Source organism: Bombina bombina, chromosome 8 (genome assembly GCF_027579735.1).
Source record: "Bombina bombina isolate aBomBom1 chromosome 8, aBomBom1.pri, whole genome shotgun sequence".
Taxonomy (NCBI): domain Eukaryota; kingdom Metazoa; phylum Chordata; class Amphibia; order Anura; family Bombinatoridae; genus Bombina; species Bombina bombina.
Window position 1 is genome coordinate 229,533,165 of NC_069506.1, and position 26,272 is coordinate 229,559,436.

General features: G+C 36.0%; 1 protein-coding gene across 2 annotated transcripts in view; it reads left to right on the top strand.

Moving 5' to 3' along the window:
• LOC128639061 (urokinase plasminogen activator surface receptor-like) overlaps positions 1-26,272 on the top strand; it is a 133,332-nt gene that overhangs the window by 72,881 nt on the left and 34,179 nt on the right. For both annotated transcript variants that reach the window (XM_053691204.1, XM_053691205.1), the window contains exon 2: positions 2,646-2,759. In XM_053691204.1, coding sequence (XP_053547179.1) covers positions 2,646-2,759 — 114 coding nt within the window. The remainder of the gene's footprint in view (positions 1-2,645; positions 2,760-26,272) is intronic.

Consider the following 26,272-nt stretch of genomic DNA (forward strand, 5'->3'; position numbering starts at 1 on the left):
TGTCCTTTGCCTCCTCCTGTTGGGTCATCAATATACTCATATTGTATATTATCTGCTGATATAGTTAGCACTGACTTGGCTTCTTGGCTTTATATATATTTTAAGTTATTCTCCCTTGATATTTTTGGTTCTGATGTGGATTCTATTATCTTTACTGTGACTGATGAAAGAGTATCTGAGTTATCTGTTCTTTGTCTGGGGATAATATGTCAGGAAATAGTTGTACCTTCTTTATGTCCTAATCCTTAGAGTTATTCAGAGAGGCTTCTTCATAACATGGATGTTTTAAGAGCCTTGAAGTACTATGTAGAAGCTACTAAGGATTTCAGACAAACTACTAGTTTATTTGTTCACTTTTCTGGTTCCAGGAAGGGGCAGAAAACTTCCGTTGTTTCTTTGAATTCATGGTTAAAAATGTTGATACATAAGGCTTACTTGGAGGTCGGACACTCTCCACCTAAATGGATTTACTGTCAGTTCTATCATATCAGTTGCCAGTTCTTGGACTTTTAAGAATGAGGTTTCTGTTGACCAAATGTGTAAGGCAGCTACTTGATCTTCTTTGCTTACTTTTACTAAATTCTAACATTTTTATGTTTTTGCTTCTTCTGAGGCAGCCTTTGGTAGGAAAGTCCTTCAGGCAGTTGTCTCGGGTTAATTTTGATTTTGCCTGTTGCTCATTTTAATTGCATTTTTTCTTTGGGTTCTATTTGGGTAGTGGATTTAGTTTCTCTGTGAAAAAAATATGTTCTTTTTATCCCGCCCTTATTTTTCATTACTCGAGGACTCCACAGAGTATTATTATGTTTGTGTTATGTTTAGGACAACTTGGGATAGTGGTCTGTGATGTGTAAATTTTAAATGTGTTTACAATTGACAGTATTCTTGATGTTCCCTATCAAATCATCCAGTAACCATGGAACATGATAGGCCCATAATTTACAAGGTTTACTCAATGTGTTGATGCTTAGTTACATCCATTATTTGTCTTGCATATTGTAATGAAAGTGGAGGTTTTTTTTATTTATTAAGTAGCCACTCTCATTTAGTATGAATACTGCTCATTGCTATACTTATGCTGCAGTATGAGGTGAAAGGTGAACACCTGTGCTTACTCACACATAGAATACACATATGACAACCTCAGGAGACATTAGATTTATGTTTGAGAGACTAAATTGATTAATAACATTCTTAAGTGATGTGATAATTATGATTTTAATACAATTATACTGCATCAATGAGGAAAGGGGGAACTTCAGAACTTCATTATACCAATAGTTGTGCTTAGTATTATAATCTCAACCAACAATACAGGGTGAGGGCAAGGAGTGGCCTAGCGGGTTGTTAAAGATACTAACCCCATTCAGTGAGATAGGAGGCATAGTAGCCGGTAGGAAACTCTATGGGAACCAGATTATATCCATGTGTTATGCTACATAACAATTTAAAATAACAGTACATAAATATTTTAAAATATGTGTTATATTTTTTTTTTAATACTCGATAAGAGTCACTCTGGTAAAGAATATTTCACAATGGGAATTTGGAGTGCTTTTCTAGAATGGCTACTGAAAAGAAAGAAAGGCGGATTTCTAATGTAAATCAGTAAAACTAACACTTCAAACACCCAATGTTAGTCACTTACTAATGGGAAAAAGGGCAGTTTTATGTGCAAGACTATGTACTAATTCACTTACGTATTTGTTTTGATGTAGTGAATTTTGCTATTTTGTTGTATAATTTGTTAACAATGTGAAGTGATCATGAAAATATGCAAGATGTTTCAATAGTTTACAGGCAAATTATATGAGAAATGTAATCCAACATTGTGATGTTACTGTTATAGAAAGTGTTGTTTTTTTATAGCAGCCCTTACATCATAATGAAATAGATATCACAATATATTAACAAAGTCATCTTGCAACAGAATATCAGATAGAAGATGTAATAAGATACAACATACATGGTAGACATAAGGCTGGTGTGTATCAGTGAGAAAAGCAAAATAAAGATACCCATCAATGTGCTTCTAGAGTTGAGCAATGATAAAGGGCTATAGATAGTAAATATTTGGGGATCTGTAATTTTAAAGCCTAGAAAGACTCAGCAGAAGTTGGATGGTCTACGCTAAATAAGTGGAAGAGTTCAAGACCTAGAGATATGTTTTAAACCAGTGGCTAATGGTAACTAAAGATTAGGGTTGTCACCCACCATGGCTGGACATTTTAACACTAAGGTAAATGTAGAAAAATAAAGTGTAAATATAGAAATAAAGACCCTAAGGGAAACTTTTTCTAGGTGTGTTGGAATCTTATTATAAACAACTGGCCATTTATAATCAGTCCAAGCAGCTGTAGTTCCTAAGTAATGCTGTATAATTACTTATACAAATTTTTGATAATGGACATGGCCAGTATTTTTCCCAATGTTGGTAACCCTACTAAAGATGAATAATCAAGTTGGAGTAGTGCTGAAGGTGCAATAATAGGAAGAATGTAGTGAAAGGAACAAATAAAAATGGTAGAAAGTATGATAAAAACAGCATAATTCTGCCCACTTTTAACAAATCGATCACTACTCTCGATGCATGCTTCCTTCATTTATTTCAACTTCCATTTTTATGTGATTTTTCTCTCCTACAGTGCTCAGCTTACGTTGCTTACAGTGCATTGGCAGTTCTTCCTCCTGCCGTATGTCCACAAAAAGATGCCCTGCGTACGAGACAACGTGCATCTCTCTGGCCTACAGATCAAAAGGTAAAATTAAAGGGAAGGAAAATGTATGGCAGGAATAGAGCTGAATTCACATTAGAACATTCACGTATGTGATTCTAAGCATTGATCAGACATTATCACAAATGGTGAGAGTGGATCAGACTCCAACATCTAACATCTTCTAGAATATCATTATGTGCCTTTATGAAAGAGAAATAAAATAATGTTTCTTCACTAAATCTAATAGAACATGTATATTTTAAACATATAATGTCACACTGATAAATCACTATTTTATTGCATACCTTTTATGTGTGCCTTGTTAATATTGCTATCAGTTTGAATCTATGTGTATATATGTAGTTGGTCAGTACACACTTTTTCTATACAGAGGTATTGTCAGTATGTTCCTCTCTGTTTTTATTAATATGCTGCCATTATAATCCTATATCTGCATGTGTATGTATATGTGCTAATCTTCCTGTAGTTGATCAATCTGAATTTAGCTCTGCATATGACTAAATGTCTATCCACAGAAAGGGCAGATGCTCTCTTTAGGTTGTACATATGTTTAAATGTTGATAATCAATATGGATAACAACATATTATGGGTATTTGACCCTTGAAATATCATGAGGACCCAAAAACAAACAGAAAATTTAAATAAGAAACGTTTTATTATGTTTAATGAAGAGTCAAATAAAGCCCATTGATATGGCAAATTTAAAAAGGCAAACACGTTAGCCTTCACCAACTTGACATCAACAGGGCTTACAAAAGTTGTAAAAACTAAAAGGTACACACAATACAAATACTAAATGTGATACTATAATAATCTGGAATAGATTATAATGATGTTACCAAAAATCTGTGATACAAGTTATGACAATCTGGTATAGAAAATGTTTTTTTAATGATTTGACATAAATCATCATTATAATGTGAGAAACGTTATATCTTAAAAATTAATAAACGAAACATTCCCAAATCAACAAAGGAATGTTGTCCTTAATAAGATCCTTCAAATTAACAAACCGTTAATATTGATGCAGATTTTTTTTTTTTCACTGTAGCTTTACACATGACTATTTTTTTAAATATGAAACCAATTAAATTGAACATTTTATTTTGTTAATGATGTAGGTTACAACAAACATTACCCAGTGTCAGCCAAATTTGTTTATCCATTAAAAAATTGTAAAGACATGATTTTTAACATTGAAAGTTCATTAAAGGGATACTAAATCCATTTTTTTCATGATTCAGACAGAGCATGCAATTTTAAGCAACTTTCTAATTTACTCCTATTATCAATCTTTCTTCATTCTCTTGCTATCTTTATTTAAAAAGCAGGAATGTAAGTTTAGGAGCCAGCCCATTTTAGGTTCAGCACCATGGATAGCGCTTGCTTATTGGTGACTACATTCAGCCAACCAATAAGCAAGCGTAACCCAGGTTCTGAACCAAAAAATGGGCTGGCTCCTAAGCTTTACATTCCTGCTTTTTAAATAAGCCTAGCAAGAGAATGAAGAAAAATTGATAAAAGGAATAATTTAGAAAGTTGCTTAAAATTGCATGCTCTATCTGAATCATTAAAGAACAAAAATGGGTTTAGTATATCTATAAATAACATTTACACCATGAAGAAACTTTACTGACAGAACAACAGCTATCATGCTGACAGCATGCAGTAAATTCCATGATGGTTTTTGGTGAATAAGACATAAATTATCCAACAATTGCCTCAGGATGAAAGTATTTATTATCAGGTGAATATTACTCATGAAATGAGATTTGCAGCTCGAGGAATGTACCAAATGTTTGTAGGAATGCGTCAAGCAAAATGGTGATTTAAAAGACCCAAATAATCTTCATGCTCATTCTAATCTAATTGGCATATTTTGGTGGTGACGCCCATTATAAAACGTACATAAAAGTCTTTATATCAATAAAAGGTCATAAATATGTATGACAGCTTGAATGACATGAATCCACATATTGGGGCGTTACCACTCTAAATGTAATGGAATGGCACAGCACATAACAAAGCAGGGCGTTACAGGCCACTGTAGAAGTCAAGGGGTTAAATATGTTAACCTAACAGGGTATTTAATATAACCTGATGTTAGTGATACTTTATCTGTGGCCGTTACCTTTTGTGTGATGTTAGAAGAGGAAGAAAACTTAGAAGCATTATTGACTTGGGATAATTGCTAATTATTTTCAGTCATTTTTGTGATATATCAGTATAATAAATTCTTCAAAATTAAGTTCATCTAAATTTGCTTTATAGATTTGCTTTATTTTTCTATTCTTTATTTTAGAATAAGTTTTTTAGAAAAAAGATAGAAACATTTGCATTTCATATTTCTCTGTAATCCAGTTAAATATACAACTTTACACATTCCTATCACTCTTCTCTTTAAATAAATTATATATATATACATATATATATATATATATATATATATATATATATAGAGAGAGAGAGAGAGAGAGAGAGAGAGAGAGAGAGAGAGAGAGAGAGAGGGAATAATGAGGAAGGCACTCAACGGATTTAACCAAGGGAATTTTAATCCTTTACCGCATTCTATTGGCTGATTGGAACAGCCAATCGTATTGAGCTTGCATTCTATTGGCTGATTGGAACAGCCAATAGAATGCAAGCTCAATACGATTGGCCTTCAATCTGATTGTCTGATTGCATCAGCCAATCTGATTTTGCCAACCTTAATTCCGATTGGCTGATAGAATCCTATCAGCCAATCGGAATTGAAGGGATGCTATCTTGGATGACGTCACTTAAAGGTACCGTCATTGTGTTCGAAGACTCTGGATGAAGAGGATGGCTCCGCGTCAGCTTCTTGGAAGATGGCTCCGCTCTGCTCCGGATGGATGAAGATTGAAGATGCCGCCTGGATGAAGACTTCTACCAGATGAAGGACCTCCTCTGCGCACCTTGGATGAAGATGTCGGCCCGGTTGGGTGAAGACGACTCAAGGTAGGGAGATCTTCAGGGGGTTAGCGTTAGGTTTTTTTAAGGGGGGTTTGGGTGGGTTAGAGTAGGGGTATGTGGGTTATGGGTTTTAATGTTGGATGGGGGTTGTATTTTTATTTACAGCTGATTACTTTGGGGCAATGCCCTGCAAAAAAAACCCTTTTAAGGGCTGGTAAAAGAGCTGATTACGTTTGTAATTTAGAATAGGGTAGGGCATTTTTTTATTTTGGGGGGCTTTTTTATTTTATTAGGGGGCTTAGATTAGGTGTAATTAGTTTAAACTTCTTGTAATTTTTTTTATTTTTTGTAATTTAGTGTTTTTTTTTGTATTATAGATTAGTTTATTTAATTGTATTTTAGTTTAGCTAATTGTAGTTAGGATTTATTTTACAGGTAATTTTGTAATTATTTTAACTAGGTAGCTATTAAATAGTTATTAACTATTTAATAGCTATTGTAGCTAGTTAAAATATATACAAAGTTGCCTGTAAAATAAATATAAATCCTAAAATAGCTACAATGTAATTATTAGTTATATTGTAGCTATATTAGGGTTTATTTTCTAGGTAAGTATTTAGTTTTAGATAGGAATAATTTATTTAATTATAGGAATATTATTTAGTTTAATTAAAATGATATCTAACTTAGGGGGGGGTTAGGGTTAGGGTTAGAGTTAGGTTTAGGGGTTAATACATTTATTATAGTTGCGGCGACGTTGTGGGCGGGAGATTAGGGGTTAATAATTGTAGGTAGGTGGCGGCGATGTTAGGGAGGGCAGATTAGGGGTTAATAAAATTTATTATAGTGTTTGCGAGGCGGGAGTGCGGCGGTTTAGGGGTTAATATTTATTATAGTGGTGGCGAGGTCCAGTTGGCAGATTAGGGGTTAATAAGTGTAGGTAAGGTAGTGGCGACATTGGGGGGGGCAGATTAGGGGGTAATAAATATAATATAGGTGTCGGCGATGTTAGGGGCAGCAGATTAGGGGTTCATAGCTATAATGTAGGTGGCGGCGGTGTCCGGTCGGCAGATTAGGGGTTAAAATTTTTTATTAGAGGGTTGGCGATGTGGGGGTGGCTCGGTTTAGGGGTACATAGGTAGTTTATGGGTGTTAGTTTACTTTGTAGCACAGTAGTTAGGAGCGTTATGTTCCGGGGTTAGCCCATAAAGCTCTTAACTACTGACTTTTTTTTGCGGCTGGAGTCTTGTTGGTAGAGGCTCTACCGTTCACTTGTTCCAAGACTCCAAATACCAGCGTTAGGCAAATCCCATAGAAAAGATAGGATACGCAATTGACGTAAGGGGATCTGCGGTAGCCTGGAGACGCGGAAAGGAAGTGAGCAGTAGACCCTTTCCTGCCTGACTCTAAATACCAGCGGGCGGTAAAAAGCAGCGTTAGGACCCCTTAACGCTGCTTTTAATGGCTAACGCCAAACTCTAAATCTAGGCGATTGTTTGTTACTAAGTATCTTTGATATTGATACATCTGCTGTTGTACCACTCTTCATTTTTTGTTTGCTAATAATAATTTACGCCCACTACCTTTAGCCAATTAGGTTGTTTTAATGGCTATAAATAGCCAACATTTGAATGTATCGAGAGCTTGATAAAGACCCTTTGCGGGTTGAAACGCGTTGCTCTTTAAAGTATTGTGTCCCTCCAAGGCCTCCATAGAAACTGACTTCGGCTACCTGTCCACAAAGGTGATTTGGACGAATATTCCGCTCCTACCCTATCGTCATATTGAGACGCCGCATCCAAGCGGGTGGTATCAGTGTCGGAGATTGTGCCAAAGAGAAGGGATCTACTCGCCTCATCACCGATTCCGGTCTTGACCTGAAAATTCAACCTCGGGTGTGACAAGCTTATCCTTTCAACCATCAACAGGATAAATTCGTCTCTTCATATTGCTTTTAATGGATTTTTATTTGTTACTTGGTCTTTTAGCATTTGTGATATAGTTAATGTTGCAAATTGTATACTACACTGTTAACTGCGTCTGATCAACGCAATTGTTACCTTGTATATCTTTTGCATATATGTATCGTAATTCATTTTATACATATATACTTTTTATATTGTTATTAAATTTATGCAGATTCTGCACAATATATATTTTTTAATTTTGGTGTCACGTTTACCTTATTTGTGATATTCACTTTATTTGTTGCATCACATTCATTATTTTTGGTTGCACTACATTTATATTTATTAGATAATTCACATTCACATCATAATCACTGTTTATATATATAAATACACACACACACACACACACATATATATATATATATATATATATATATATATATATATATATATATACATATACACATAGATATATTATTTTCCAATTATAAAATCCAATGTACAAAAAGCATAGCTAGGTAGACTGAGGAGCAGCAATGCACTTCTGGGAGCTAGCTGCTGATTGGTGGCTGCACATATATCTCTTGTCATTGGCTCACCAGATGTGCTCAGCTAGCTCTCAGTAGTGCATTGATGCTCCTTCAATAAAATATACCAAGAAATTAACTATTGCTACTGAGTTACCTTTATGGGGCCCAAAAAATAAATGGCACCAGGGCCCTCTGTTGAGCAGGTCTGCTACTGCACTCTATGGTACCTGTATTTGCAACAATGTTTGTAGTAAATTAAGAAAGTTGCAAACACTGCTGTCATTGAAAGCTAAAGACAACTGAACATTCCTAAGGTTACATTGAACAGATTTGATAAAAGAAGTAAATTGGAAAGTTGTTTAAAATTGCATGTTCTATTTAGAGTATAAAAGTTTAATTTTATCTTTACTGTCCCTTTAACTAAATTAAAACAAAATCCAATCAAAATGGGAGGAGAGGGAAAAAATAATTTTCCATTTCTAACATTTCTTTCCCAATTTCCCATCATCCCATCCTTTTCATTTTTCAGAATCCTTTTAAAGGACCAGTCAACACAGTAGATTTGCATACTCAACAAATGCAAGATAACAAGACAATGCAATAGCACTTAGTCTGAACTTCAAATGAGTAGTAGATTTTTTTCTGACAATTTTAAGTTATGTCTTTTTCCACTCCCCCTGTACAATGTGACAGCCATCAGCCAATCACAAATGCATACACGTACCATGTGACACTTATTCTTGCACATGCTCAGTAGGAGCTGGTGACTCAAAAAGTGTAAATATAAAAAAACTGTGCACATTTAGTTAATGGAAGTAAATTGGAAAGTTGTTTAAAATGGCATGCTCTATCTGAATAATGAAAGTTTAATTTTGATTGAGTGAGCCTTTAATTTCTCAGAATATTAAATGCTTTCGTGTTAATCCCATAAGAGCTTAATTTCCTTATTTCACAAAAAAAACCTGAATGATATGAAACTTTTCTGTGGAATTCTATGAAATGGCATCTGTCTTATTTCCTCTGTATTCACTATCTTTTCATTTAGATAAAAAAAAATCTTTGATAGCTACAAAAGCAATTAATACCCATATGCTAAATCATTTGAAAGTGATGCAGCATAACTATAAAAAATATCCCCTGAACATCTATATGTAAAAATGCAAAAATAATAATTAACATTTTTAGCCAATCAGCATCAGCAGTGCTGAGGTCATGCATTGCTTTATTGTGTTCACTGAAATCTCGTGAGACTTCATAGTAATCTTCCTAAAAGGGACATGAAACCCACATTTTTCTTTCATGATTCAAATAAAGAATACAACTTTAAACAACATTCAAATGTACTTATTTTATCTAATTTGCTTTATTCTCAGGTATCCTTTGTTGAAGAAATAGCAATGCACATGTGTGAACCAATCACACAAAGCATCTATGTGCAGCCACCAATTATCAGCTACTTTTCCTATTTATATATGTTTTTCAAAAAAGGATAGCAAGAGAATATAGCAAATTAGATAGACGTAAATTGGAAAAAAATTAAAATGTCATGTTTTTTCTGAATCATGAAAGAAAACATATGGGTTTCATGTCCCTTTAAACTGAATAGAGAAATAACATGACTGTGCCTGCACATGCCAGATGCTCACTACCTTTTAAGTCCTGGCACTAGCATACTGATTGGCTGATTAAAGGGACAGTCTAGTCAACATTAATCTTTCATGATTCAGATAGAGCATACAATTTTAAGCAACTTTTTAAATTAAATGTGCTAAAGTGAGCAGATGTACAGGTACTCTAATAATAATCAAACTAGTCACTATTTAGTAATTACATTTATTTCATGCAACAGCATTTTAATAGCTGCACAAGCTAGTGCTCTTATTAAAGGGACAGCCTACTCCAGAATTGTTATTGTTTAAAAAGATAGATAATCCCTTTATTACCCATTCCCCAGTTTTGCATAACCAACACAGTTATATAAATATACTTTTTACCTCTGTGATTACTTTTTATCTAAGCATCTTCTGACAGCGCCCTTATTTCGGTTCTTTTGACAGACTTGCATTTTTGCCAATCAGTGCTGACTCATAAATAACTCCATGGGAGTGAGCATAATGTTAATATCTATACGGCACACATGAACTAGCGCTGTCTAGCTGTGGAAATTGTCAAAATTCACTAAAATAAGAGGCGACCTTTAAGGGCTTAGAAATTAGCATATGAGCCTACCTAGATTTAGGTTTCAACAAAGAATACCAAGAGAACAAAGCAAATTTAATTATAAAAGTAAATTGGAAAGTTGTATAAAATTGCATGCCCTATCTGAATCATCAAAGTTTAATTTTGAGTAGACTGTCTCTTTAACCATTCTCTTTTAGAAGTCATAGGGCTAGATTACAAGTGGCGCGCTAACTGTTGCACTCGAGTGATATTGACTTTTTGCATACATGAAAAACGATGCGTGTGTATAACATATGTATTTGTGTAGTTATGTGTTTTACTGTTTATTTACTGTACATATTTAAAGTGTCAGTAAACGTAAAAAATAATGTTATATAATTCTGCACATAGTGCAGAATTATATAACATTATATTAGCCTTATCGTTATAAAACCTTATTTGTCCTTTGAATTTTTTAAAAATTTGACAGGTTTTCAGACCCGCTCTCTGCGCTATGCTGAGCGAGTCTGTTTTTATTACACAGCGCATCGGGCCAGCTGTATAGTCACAGCCCAGCCCGACCGCGCCATAGCATTAAGTGCAGCTCGCTCCTGCTGTCAGACAGAGCAGGAGCGAACTGCACTTAATGTTATGGCACGGTCGGGCCAGGCTGTGACTATACAGCTGGCCCGATGAGCTGTGTAAAAAAAACAGACCCGCTCAGCTCAGCAATAGTTGTTGCTAACCCCTCATCTGCTTTAAGCATAGGTATGTGATTACGAATGATTTTACAAATATCGTTGTATATTCCTATAGATATATATTTGACATTAACATTATCACATATAAATGTAGAAATATAATAATAAAAATGTAAAAAAATTCTATATGAAGAACATAGAAATGTAAAATATGCGTAATGCAATTCATGTTTCACTCTTTAGGTCTAACGCGGTGTTGGGTTAGTGCACATGAAGATTTACTAATGTCAAAATGCATTTATGAAATATTACATATAAAATATTAAAGAAAATTATTTAAAAATATTATACATACTGTAGAAAATGTATATATTCTATGGATTATTTAGAATTTTCTACAGTATGTATAATTTTTAATAATTATTATTAAAAAAATTTTTAATAATTATTATAAATTTTTTTAAAATATTTTATCTGTAATATTTAATATACATGCTTTTACATACATATATATATATATATATATATACACCTACACATATTTAGAGATGTATATGTATGTAGATATACATTATAGCAGTCAAATACCTTATGAAATGCCATATACCTTTGAGCCCTTATAAAAAAAAAAATCTATATGAATATTTTTTTGTCAGATAGTGTTTATATGATTGTAACTGTAAATTTAAGCACTACTAAGGTTTTCAGTCGCTCTATCCCGTCTGGTGAGAGATTATTCACTTTTTCTTTCAATTTGTAAAACGAACACAATTTCCGTTGTGCGCAAAGAGAAAGAAGATATTGCCTGCGTGCAATAGTGCGCCACTTTTAATCTAGCCCTAGGCGGGCTAGTGTCTCTCACTTAGTTTTCGCATAGATAATACTACAGTATTCATATTTTCAAAATAGGTGGTGGTTTCAAAAAGCAAAAGCAGTTATTTAAAATGACAAAAATAAAGTTAAATGAGCTATATGAAAACAATTTAATACACACCAGCAGCTGAAACATATGAAACACATTAAACAGGAGAAAAGTTTACTGTACAATAACCCTTTGCATATGAATAAAATCAGGGAAATTCTTAGTTACAGTTGTATCAAAATAGAAATTTTAAACCTGGGCTTTCCATCTCCTTAAGAAATTTTTAACTTGATGATGTTAAAGTAAAAATTAAACTCAACATTTAATCTCTCGTTAATAAATTAACCTATTTAATGAAAATAAAACACTATTTTAATATGTATTAATTACACATATGCGGCGCAGGTTTCAGCACAACTGCTGAAATCCGCGTCGGCCGTAAGTTCACCTCGCACATCGGGTGAATCACATATACGGCAGTTCATATACTGCTGTAAATCGGATAAACTGGCGGTGTTTAGAAATGTGCGGAAATATATATTTTTGGAGTCGCCAGTGGCTTACGGCAGTTTACCCCAATAACATAAAATAAAAAAAGACAACCTTACTAATAAATTAATTACAATTTACTAAAATAATAAAATCCTAATTAAAATTAAAATAAAAAATCCTAACATTAAATTAAAAAAACCTGAGATTGAATTAAATTAAAAATAATCTAATATTACAAAAAATGAAAAAGTCTAAAATTACAGAAAAAATAAAGAAATTATCTAAAATAAAAAAATTAAACCTAATCTAATGGCCCTATAAAAATAAAAAAAAAACACCCAAGGGGGCGGAGTTTGGCCGCAGCTAAGATGGCTGCATAAATCCAGAACTCCGGAGCATCAGGCACTTTAAAAGTATATATTCCTAAACTGCAGTGACCCAAAGAGTATGAATCTCAGTGGCAACAGCTGCTCCTACCTCCAGTAGCAAGACACAAACATTGCCAGTTCATCCACCCACGTGGTGTACAGAGGAACGGAACAGGAGACTGCCCGGCATCACAAACACACTTGGTAAGAATACCGCAACTACCTGGGATCACGCCCTGCAGCACTGTACTATTTAATCGTAGTGCTTACTCACCTTACAGCCCGTTCTGACCGGAGACCCGGTTCTCTATATGGTATACGCCACAGGGTATTAATATATGATCCCCACAGCACAATCCAAAATGGCGCTGCCCTAATACACGCAGCAATTTCATTAGATTGCAAAGCTGCTGTTAGACAACGGTCTTGAGAGATAATAGTTAAATAACTAATCTTTGACACCCTTAAGAGGATCAAACTAATAGTGACCATATATCATTCCAGTACAGGTATCTTAGCAGTTGTGAGAGAGGGGAATGTGCAAACTTTATTGAGAAGAAATATAATAACTATTACCTATAAGATCTAAAACCGGACATTCTTATATAAAATAATTACATCCCCTAGGCATTATACTACAAGTGGACGTATAAACTGAGACACTATGGCTGCTAATAAAACTACCAAGCCAAATAAACAACTGAAAATCACAGGAAGAGAACACACAGTGAGCTCTTTTTTTTCATCCTCAGACCATAAGAGGAACTCCCCATCAAAGATTATTAGAGAACACTCCTCACCTAGCTCCATTATAGAGGATGATAACTCCCAGGATCAAGAGGGATCCACACATGTACCCCTAGCATTACTATCCTCCCTGGTGTCTAAACAAGACATAGCTGATATTGTGAAGACATGTATGAGAGAAGAAATGGAAGAAATTAAGCAAGACATCCATACCCTAGGCTTTAGAGTTGAAACCATGGAAGATCAGTCAGATATAGTAAAGGAGGAGATCACAAATATACAAGACCAAGTCGCTGTACAGGCATCTGTTATTGAGGATCTTAATGACAAACTTGAGGACCTTGAGAATAGGGGTCGACGGAAGAATCTCTGCATTAGAGGAATCCCAGAAACAGTAATCCCTAAAGATTTCTACACTTATTTTGCATCTCTGTTTGCCCATCTGAAAGGATCACAACAAGCGGTAGACATACCGTGGGATAGGGCTCATAGAGCATTGCGGCCGAAACCTCCTGACACGGCACCGCCCAGGGATGTCATAATGAAAGTTAAAAGTTTTCTGGACAAAGAAGAAATTCTGTCACTGTCTAGGAAACATCAACCAGTAAGGTTGACGGTGTTACAATTTTATACTGATTTGGCTCCAAGGACTCTACAAAGACGCCGTGAATTGGCACCTCTAACAAAGTTGCTACGAGACAAAAAAATCTTGTATCGGTGGGGATTCCCTTTTCAATTGTACATGTTGCGAGACATGAGAAGATTGGTATGCAGGAAAATTTCAGATGTCCCAGAATTTTGTAGAGATCTAGACCTGGACCCACCAGATTTTCCACCTACAGACAATCAACAACACCCCTCAGCGAGAAAAGACAAAAGGTCACAACCTGAGAAATGGATGCCAGCACCCTCAAAAATAAATAAAAAATCCTCTAATCACGGAGCTCCACCAGAGAAGAGAAAGGTAACTAACTCCGATATTGGAGATGGAATCTGAACTGACCCTTACATAATTCAAGGGTATGAACAGGACTTTATATTGGAAAAGGGTATCTAACCAAAGACTTTCTTTGTAAAATTTTTTGATTTTGCATGCTCTTTCACGAGAGATTTCAAAGTTTATTCTGACATGTTGTTTTCTCTTTTATCTTATTATGAATGCATTTATACAGGTTTAGTGATATTAGTCAAAATTTTGGCTTAATATGGCGGATATTGCTATTTACTATATAAATATAATTTAAAAAAAATAAAAATAAAAAGTTGCCAATCTCCAAAGCATATAGTCATATAGTGGGTCTACTGCAATCTACATTTATTTAAGCCTGACCCCCCCTCTTGAATACGGATCTGTGATTGAACATGATCCCAATGCCCATCTCCAGATACAGGAGAGGCATTAATTCACTATTTTTGTTTACTATATATTTGTTGCATTCCTGTTTGCTTTTTTGTGTTAATTTCCTAAAAGGTTTACATTATCTACCAGTTAGATATCAAGTTAGAAAAATGTTATAAAGATGGATATTGTACATGGTATAAATCATTGACATTATTTATATTGTTAGCCAATGGACACCCCAAATAGAATACTTAAATTTATCACACAAAACATTAAAGGTTTTAACTCACCGGTCAAAAGATCTGTGGCAATGTCAGATTTTCATAAAAGAAAAGGAGACATTTTATTCCTGCAGGAGACGCATTTTAAGCGATCCCACGAGCCAAGATATATGAGCTCCCATTATAATCGGCATTTCGACAGCTCTGGCACTTCAAAGAGATGCGGAGTAAGCATTCTCTTACACAAAGCTATTCCCTTCCAACATATTCATACCCATACTGACACTGAAGGCCGCTTTTTGTTTTTTTTTGGACTGTTATACTGTAGGCCGGTGACCTTAATTAATGTATATGCACCCAATACCCAACAACTCCCCTTTTACAAGAAAACATTTAGACGCATACTGGATATTGCTAGAGGGCTAATTTTTATAGGAGGGGACCTTAACATCCCCATACACCCGGAGGTAGACAGCTCCAATCCAAATCCTAGCACATCCAAATGCACACTCAAACATTTATGGAAAATGATGAGGGATTATAATTTTTATGACATTTCGAGATTTATTAACCCAGATAAGAAAGAATATACTTTTTTTTCCTCTCCAAATAAGTCGTATAGCAGACTTGACTACATGCTGGTCAACCAGATAGGTTTGGAATATATTATAAATGCAGGGATCACCCACACAGTATGGGCGGACCATTCAGCAGTCTTCTTTGATATTGCATGGCCTCACACACCAGTCGCTCCATATATATGTAAATTGGACGACTCTTTGCTGAAGGGGGAAATATAACTTACTAAAACCCAGAAAGCCTTGCAGGAATATTTTGCATTTAATTCCACAGGGGACACCAACCCCATCACAGTCTGGGAGGCACACAAATGCTTCCTGAGAGGGGAATTTATAAAAAGGAAAGCACACTTTAAAAGAATAGAGAGACAGAAATATCTGGATCTCACCTCAACATTGTCAGATCTAGAACACAGACATAGACAGAACCAGGATGACCAATCCGTGAAACAACTACTTCAGAATGCTAGAAAGGCTCTATGTGATATGTTGCTGCAGGAACATGTAGCCACTACGTCTAACCTTAAGCAACATTTTTTTATGAAGGCAATAGGGCAGGTAAACTGCTTGCAAGGGCTCTTAAAATTAAAAAAATTAAAACTTTTGTGCATGAAATAAAAACATCTAACAATATAAAAGTCCAATCTACTAAAGACATTCTTATTCAATTTGAAAAAATACTACACACAGCTATATAGCATTGCCGGTCATGTGCTGCCCCAGACATGCAAGCTTATTTAAAAGGAATACCCCTCCCCACATTGGAGAGTGAACAAGCAGCAGACTTGGAAGCCCCTATCACCTCAGAAGAGATAAAAGCTGCAATTTTTTACCTCAACCCTGGAAAAAGTCCTGTCCCAGACGGCTTTTCCACCTTATACTATAAAACCCTTGCCCTACTATTGATCCCTCACTTACTCGAAATTTTTAACAAAGTAACTATTCATAATCCATTCTCTCCGAATATGCTGGAGGCCCACATAACAGTACTTCCAAAACCGGGGAAACCCTCTGATATGCCCCAAAACTACAGACCCATTTCACTTCTAAATGTGGACGTAAAACTATTTGCAAAGATTCTGTCTCTACGAATAAATAAAATTATCCCGCAATTAATACATACAAACCAAGTAGGCTTTATCCCCCATAGAGAAGCAAGAGACAACACCATTAAAATACTGACCCTGATGGAATATGCACAATCCCACAACATCCCATCTGTCTTCCTGGCCATGGACGCTGAAAAGGCCTTTGATACACTAAACTGGGCCTTTTTAATAAGTACATTATTAAGATTCGGTATGGGTGAAGGTTTTATAAATAAAATATTAATGCTATATAATGCCCCCACAGCCAAAATTAAACTAAATGATTCCCTTTCCAATAAGATTCGGATTAACAACGGCACTAAACAGGGCTGCCCATTGTCACCCATTTTGTTTGTACTGACAATTGAAATTTTAGCTGCAGCAATCCGTAATAACCCAAATATAAAGGGTATTACGGTTCAAAATACTCAATATAAACAGGCATTATATGCCGACGACATCATACTGTCTCTTATATCCCCATGGCAATCCATTATAGCATTAAATGCCAAATTAGATATATATAGTGAATTCTCCGGTTTTAAAATTAATGCTACTAAGTCAGAGATGTTAGGAGTACATACCCTCAGGGCAGAATTGCAAGAGATTGCACATAAGTACCACTACCACATACAAAACTCGTCTATAAAATATCTAGGGGTCCAAGTAACATATGATCAACAGCTTCTATTCCAACAAAATTATCAACACCTCCTGGAGGAAATTCAGCAAGAACTGCGAAGCTGGGAAAAGAAAAGCTTGTCCTGGGTGGGTAGGATGGAGGCATTCAAAATGACCAGCCTCCCAAAAATCCTTTACAAGTTTCAAACAATAGCAATCCCAATCCCACACTCTTTCTTGAACACCATACAAAAGGTTGTCAACACATACATTTGGCAAAATAAAAGACCTCGGATAGCCAAAAAAATTATATACCGAAACAGAAAAATGGGGGACTGAGCGTACCCAATATAGCCTACTACAGACAAGCGGCCATTCTTAACCGAGTTATAGATTGGTGTAAACACGGGGAACATAAGGAATGGGTTTACCTAGAACAGCAACTAGCTTGGGTGGGATATGTTGGACCAATAAGATACATAGGAATATGAATAAGACACATTCCCCCGAATTCTAAGAGAAACACAAAAAATTTGGGACTATATTTCTAACAAGAATACAGGTATTTCCTCAAATCCTTCCCCATTAACACCGACTATATAATTCTGAGATCCCCTTAAGACGTCAGCCTGCTAGGGTGGACTTGTCTACAATTAATTCACTCATCCCTATAATCACACTCATACATGAAGGTAAATTAAAACCTGAGGAGGAAATTTCAAAACTGACCCCACTGTTTACAAATGATTGGTATATTCGACAACAATTGTCACATTTTATAACTAGCAACCCCCAGAAACCAAAATTAAGTAAGCATTCTCTTACACAAAGCTATTCCCTTCCAACATATTCATACCCATACTGACACTGAAGTCCGCTTTTTGTTTTTTTTTGGACTGTTATACTGTAGGCCGGTGACCTTAATTAATGTATATGCACCCAATACCCAACAACTCCCCTTTTACAAGAAAACATTTAGACGCATACTGGATATTGCTAGAGGGCTAATTTTTATAGGAGGGGACCTTAACATCCCCATACACCCGGAGGTAGACAGCTCCAATCCAAATCCTAGCACATCCAAATGCACACTCAAACATTTATGGAAAATGATGAGGGATTATAATTTTTATGACGTTTCGAGATTTATTAACCCAGATAAGAAAGAATATACTTTTTTTTCCTCTCCAAATAAGTCGTATAGCAGACTTGACTACATGCTGGTCAACCAGATAGGTTTGGAATATATTATAAATGCAGGGATCACCCACACAGTATGGGCGGACCATTCAGCAGTCTTCTTTGATATTGCATGGCCTCACACACCAGTCGCTCCATATATATGTAAATTGGATGACTCTTTGCTGAAGGGGGAAATATAACTTACTAAAACCCAGAAAGCCTTGCAGGAATATTTTGCATTTAATTCCACAGGGGACACCAACCCCATCACAGTCTGGGAGGCACACAAATGCTTCCTGAGAGGGGAATTTATAAAAAGGAAAGCACACTTTAAAAGAATAGAGAGACAGAAATATCTGGATCTCACCTCAACATTGTCAGATCTAGAACACAGACATAGACAGAACCAGGATGACCAATCCGTGAAACAACTACTTCAGAATGCTAGAAAGGCTCTATGTGATATGTTGCTGCAGGAACATGTAGCCACTACGTCTAACCTTAAGCAACATTTTTTTTTATGAAGGCAATAGGGCAGGTAAACTGCTTGCAAGGGCTCTTAAAATTAAAAAAATTAAAACTTTTGTGCATGAAATAAAAACATCTAACAATATAAAAGTCCATTCCACTAAAGACATTCTTATTCAATTTGAAAAAATACTACACACAGCTATATAACATTGCCGGTCATGTGCTGCCCCAGACATGCAAGCTTATTTAAAAGGAATACCCCTCCCCACATTGGAGAGTGAACAAGCAGCAGACTTGGAAGCCCCTATCACCTCAGAAGAGATAAAAGCTGCAATTTTTTACCTCAACCCTGGAAAAAGTCCTGTCCCAGACGGCTTTTCCACCTTATACTATAAAACCCTTGCCCTACAATTGATCCCTCACTTACTCGAAATTTTTAACAAAGTAACTATTCATAATCCATTCTCTCCGAATATGCTGGAGGCCCACATAACAGTACTTCCAAAACCGGGGAAACCCTCTAATATGCCCCAAAACTACAGACCCATTTCACTTCTAAATGTGGACGTAAAACTATTTGCAAAGATTCTGTCTCTACGAATAAATAAAATTATCCCGCAATTAATGCATACAAACCAAGTAGGCTTTATCCCCCATAGAGAAGCAAGAGACAACACCATTAAAATACTGACCCTGATGGAATATGCACAATCCCACAACATCCCATCTGTCTTCCTGGCCATGGACGCTGAAAAGGCCTTTGATAGACTAAACTGGGCCTTTTTAATAAGTACATTATTAAGATTCGGTATGGGTGAAGGTTTTATAAATAAAATATTAATGCTATATAATGCCCCCACAGCCAAAATTAAACTAAATGATTCCCTTTCCAATAAGATTCGGATTAACAACGGCACTAAACAGGGCTGCCCATTGTCACCCATTTTGTTTGTACTGACAATTGAAATTTTAGCTGCAGCAATCCGTAATAACCCAAATATAAAGGGTATTACGGTTCAAAATACTCAATATAAACAGGCATTATATGCCGACGACATCATACTGTCTCTTATATCCCCATGGCAATCCATTATAGCATTAAATGCCAAATTAGATATATATAGTGAATTCTCCGGTTTTAAAATTAATCCTACTAAGTCAGAGATGTTAGGAGTACATACCCTCAGGGCAGAATTGCAAGAGATTGCACATAAGTACCACTACCACATACAAAACTCATCTATAAAATATCTTGGGGTACAAGTAACATATGATCAACAGCTTCTATTCCAACAAAATTATCAACACCTCCTGGAGGAAATTCAGCAAGAACTGCGAAGCTGGGAAAACAAAAGCTTGTCCTGGGTGGGTAGGATGGAGGCATTCAAAATGACCAGCCTCCCAAAAATCCTTTACAAGTTTCAAACAATAGCAATCCCAATCCCACACTCTTTCTTGAACACCATACAAAAGGTTGTCAACACATACATTTGGCAAAATAAAAGACCTCGGATAGCCAAAAAAATTATATACCGAAACAGAAAAATGGGGGACTGAGCGTACCCAATATAGCCTACTACAGACAAGCGGCCATTCTTAACCGAGTTATAGATTGGTGTAAACACAGGGAACATAAGGAATGGGTTTACCTAGAACAGCAACTAGCTTGGGTGGGATATGTTGGACCAATAAGATACATAGGAATATGAATAAGACACATTCCCCCGAATTCTAAGAGAAACACAAAAAATTTGGGACTATATTTCTAACAAGAATACAGGTATTTCCTCAAATCCTTCCCCATTAACACCGACTATATAATTCTGAGATCCCCTTAAGACGTCAGCCTGCTAGGGTGGACTTGTCTACAATTAATTCACTCATCCCTATAATCACACTCATACATGAAGGTAAATTAAAACCTGAGGAGGAAATTTCAAAACTGACCCCACTGTTTACAAATGATTGGTATATTCGACAACAATTGTCACATTTTATAACTAGCAACCCCCAGAAACCAAAATTAAGTAAGCATTCTCTTACACAAAGCTATTCCCTTCCAACATATTCATACCCATACTGACACTGAAGTCCGCTTTTTTTTTTTTTTTTGGACTGTTATACTGTAGGCCGGTGACCTTAATTAATGTATATGCACCCAAAACCCAACAACTCCCCTTTTACAAGAAAACATTTAGACGCATACTGGATATTGCTAGAGGGCTAATTTTTATAGGAGGGGACCTTAACATCCCCATACACCCGGAGGTAGACAGCTCCAATCCAAATCCTAGCACATCCAAATGCACACTCAAACATTTATGGAAAATGATGAGGGATTATAATTTTTATGACGTTTCGAGATTTATTAACCCAGATAAGAAAGAATATACTTTTTTTTCCTCTCCAAATAAGTCGTATAGCAGACTTGACTACATGCTGGTCAACCAGATAGGTTTGGAATATATTATAAATGCAGGGATCACCCACACAGTATGGGCGGACCATTCAGCAGTCTTCTTTGATATTGCATGGCCTCACACACCAGTCGCTCCATATATATGTAAATTGGACGACTCTTTGCTGAAGGGGGAAATATAACTTACTAAAACCCAGAAAGCCTTGCAGGAATATTTTGCATTTAATTCCACAGGGGACACCAACCCCATCACAGTCTGGGAGGCACACAAATGCTTCCTGAGAGGGGAATTTATAAAAAGGAAAGCACACTTTAAAAGAATAGAGAGACAGAAATATCTGGATCTCACCTCAACATTGTCAGATCTAGAACACAGACATAGACAGAACCAGGATGACCAATCCGTGAAACAACTACTTCAGAATGCTAGAAAGGCTCTATGTGATATGTTGCTGCAGGAACATGTAGCCACTACGTCTAACCTTAAGCAACATTTTTTTTTATGAAGGCAATAGGGCAGGTAAACTGCTTGCAAGGGCTCTTAAAATTAAAAAAATTAAAACTTTTGTGCATGAAATAAAAACATCTAACAATATAAAAGTCCATTCCACTAAAGACATTCTTATTCAATTTGAAAAAATACTACACACAGCTATATAACATTGCCGGTCATGTGCTACCCCAGACATGCAAGCTTATTTAAAAGGAATACCCCTCCCCACATTGGAGAGTGAACAAGCAGCAGACTTGGAAGCCCCTATCACCTCAGAAGAGATAAAAGCTGCAATTTTTTACCTCAACCCTGGAAAAAGTCCTGTCCCAGACGGCTTTTCCACCTTATACTATAAAACCCTTGCCCTACTATTGATCCCTCACTTACTCGAAATTTTTAACAAAGTAACTATTCATAATCCATTCTCTCCGAATATGCTGGAGGCCCACATAACAGTACTTCCAAAACCGGGGAAACCCTCTGATATGCCCCAAAACTACAGACCCATTTCACTTCTAAATGTGGACGTAAAACTATTTGCAAAGATTCTGTCTCTACGAATAAATAAAATAATCCCGCAATTAATACATACAAACCAAGTAGGCTTTATCCCCCATAGAGAAGCAAGAGACAACACCATTAAAATACTGACCCTGATGGAATATGCACAATCCCACAACATCCCATCTGTCTTCCTGGCCATGGACGCTGAAAAGGCCTTTGATAGACTAAACTGGGCCTTTTTAATAAGTACATTATTAAGATTCGGTATGGGTGAAGGTTTTATAAATAAAATATTAATGCTATATAATGCCCCCACAGCCAAAATTAAACTAAATGATTCCCTTTCCAATAAGATTCGGATTAACAATGGCACTAAACAGGGCTGCCCATTGTCACCCATTTTGTTTGTACTGACAATTGAAATTTTAGCTGCAGCAATCCGTAATAACCCAAATATAAAGGGTATTACGGTTCAAAATACTCAATATAAACAGGCATTATATGCCGACGACATCATACTGTCTCTTATATCCCCATGGCAATCCATTATAGCATTAAATGCCAAATTAGATATATATAGTGAATTCTCCGGTTTTAAAATTAATCCTACTAAGTCAGAGATGTTAGGAGTACATACCCTCAGGGCAGAATTGCAAGAGATTGCACATAAGTACCACTACCACATACAAAACTCGTCTATAAAATATCTAGGGGTCCAAGTAACATATGATCAACAGCTTCTATTCCAACAAAATTATCAACACCTCCTGGAGGAAATTCAGCAAGAACTGCGAAGCTGGGAAAGCAAAAGCTTGTCCTGGGTGGGTAGGATGGAGGCATTAAAAATGACCAGCCTCCCAAAAATCCTTTACAAGTTTCAAACAATAGCAATCCCAATCCCACACTCTTTCTTGAACACCATACAAAAGGTTGTCAACACATACATTTGGCAAAATAAAAGACCTCGGATAGCCAAAAAAATTATATACCGAAACAGAAAAATGGGGGACTGAGCGTACCCAATATAGCCTACTACAGACAAGCGGCCATTCTTAACCGAGTTATAGATTGGTGTAAACACGGGGAACATAAGGAATGGGTTTACCTAGAACAGCAACTAGCTTGGGTGGGATATGTTGGACCAATAAGATACATAGGAATATGAATAAGACACATTCCCCCGAATTCTAAGAGAAACACAAAAAATTTGGGACTATATTTCTAACAAGAATACAGGTATTTCCTCAAATCCTTCCCCATTAACACCGACTATATAATTCTGAGATCCCCTTAAGACGTCAGCCTGCTAGGGTGGACTTGTCTACAATTAATTCACTCATCCCTATAATCACACTCATATATGAAGGTAAATTAAAACCTGAGGAGGAAATTTCAAAACTGACCCCACTGTTTACAAATGATTGGTATATTCGACAACAATTGTCACATTTTATAACTAGCAACCCCCAGAAACCAAAATTACATAGACCCCTTACTGTGTTTGAAAATATCTGTCATTCTCAATTCCCGACCAGAGGAGGTCTATCACTACTATATCAATTGTTAATTGAATATCACTCTAGATCCCTTCCCACTTATTGCAAAGTATGGGAATCTGAGCTACAAAGAAAAATTTCACCAAAAGAATGGGCCAGAGTCTTTGTTAATATGGGAAAGTCCCCCTCTTTGTCATTACTGAAATGAATCTGAAACTACTATATAGATGGTACCTAACCTCGCTTAGGCTCTCAAAGATATACCCTAATATAGACAATACATGCTGTAGGGGTTGTGGTGAAGTTGGGTCAATGACCCACATCTGGTGGGACTGTCCGTACATTAGACAGTATTGGGTGGAAATTAGCAGAGAAGTAGAAAAATTGATATCCTTTAAGATTGGGATAGATCTGTTGTTATTGCTTTTAAAATTATCCTCCTAAACTGAAAAGTAATCTGAGATTAAAACTATTATGCATAATGATAAATGGGGCTAAACAGTTGATACCACGACTATGGAAGAAACCGATTACCACCAAAATAACCGAATGGAAAGATCATATCACACAATTAATGATTTTGGAGAGGTACCATTATGCTCAATCCCAACAACTGGATTTCTATGGTAATATGAGATTCTTGTGTGAGAACTATTTGGCAGCACAGTAATCAAATATCATACTATTTCAGTGACAGCTACGAAATGTATTAGAATTGCAATGTCCAATTTGTATTTATAATTCTATGTCATGTTTTTGGTGGTGTGGTTTTTCCGTTAATTGTTATGTAACAGTTTCTTTTTCAATAATAAAGGAAATTTGAAAAAAAAAAACACCCAAAAATAAAAACACTCCCTAATCTAAGAATAAACTACCAAGAGCCCTTAAAAGGGACTTTTGTAGGCCATTGCCCTAAAGCGAACAGCTCTTTTACATAAATAAAGTACAAATAACCCCCTAAAAGTAAACCACCCAATCCCCCAAAATAAAAAACCTAACTCTAAAAAAACCTAAGCTACCCATTGCCCCTAAAGGGATATTTGTATGGGCATTGCCCTTAAAATGACAATCAGCTCTTTTACTGCCCATTAAAATAAAAACCCCTAATCTATAAAAAAAAAAAACCCTAAGTCTAACACCGCTCCGCGCCACCTTCACTCCAGATGAAGAAAGACGATGTCCCCGTGGATGAAGATGGAGCCGCCTGGAAGAAAACCTTCAACGCCGGATTTCAGGAATGATGAGTCCTATTTCGGTGTTAGACTTAGGTTTTTTGTTTTTCTTTGGGAGGGTGTTTTTTTAGATTAGGGATTTCTTATTTTAATTGGAACCAAAAGAGCTGATTGCCCTTTTAAGGGCAATGCCCATATAAATGCCCTTTAGGGGTAATGGGTAGTTTAGGTTTTTTTAGAGTTAGATTTATTTTTTTGGGGGGGTTGGGTGGGTAGGGGAACTTTATTTTTTAGGGGGTAACTTGTACTTTATTTAGGTAAAAGAGCTGGTCGCTTTAGGGCAATGCCCTACAAAAAGCCCTTTTAAGGGCTATTGGTAGTTTAGTGTTAGATTAGGGGGTGTTTTTAATTTGGGGTGGCTTTTTTATTTTTATAGGGGTATTAGATTAGGTTTACATGTTTTTTATTTTGGATAATTTCGTTTATTTTTCTCTGTAATTTTAGATTTTTTTATTTTTTGTAATAGATTTTTTTTATTTTAATTTAAAGGGACACCGTACCCAAATATTTTCTTTCGTGATTCAGATTGAGCATGAAATTTTAAGCAACTTTCTAATTTACTCCTATTATCAAATTGTCTTCATTCTCTTAGTATCTTTATTTGAAATGCAAGAATGTAAGTTTAGATGCCGGCCCATTTTTGGTGAACAACCTGGGTTGTCCTTGCTGATTGGTGGATAAATTCATCCACCAATAAAAAACTGCTGTCCAGAGTACTGAAACCAAAAAAAAGCTTAGATGTCTTCTTTTTCAAATAATGATAGCAAGAGAACAAAGAAAAATTGATAATAGGAGTAAATTAGAAAGTTGCTTAAAATTGCATGCTCTTTCTGAATTACAAAATAAAAAATTTGGGTTCAGTGTCCCTTTAATCTTAGGCCTAGATTTAGAGTTTGGCGGTAGCCGTGAAAACCAGCGTTAGAGGCTCCTAACGCTGGTTTTAGGCTACCTCCGGTATTTGGAGTCACTCAAAAAAGGGTCTAACGCTCACTTTTCAGCCGCGACTTTTCCATACCGCAGATCCCCTTACGTCAATTGCGTATCCTATCTTTTCAATGGGATTTTTCTAACTCCGGTATTTAGAGTCGTGTCTGAAGTGAGCATTAGAAATCTAACGACAAAACTCCAGCCGCAGAAAAAAGTCAGTAGTTAAGAGCTTTCTGGGCTAACGCCGGTTCATAA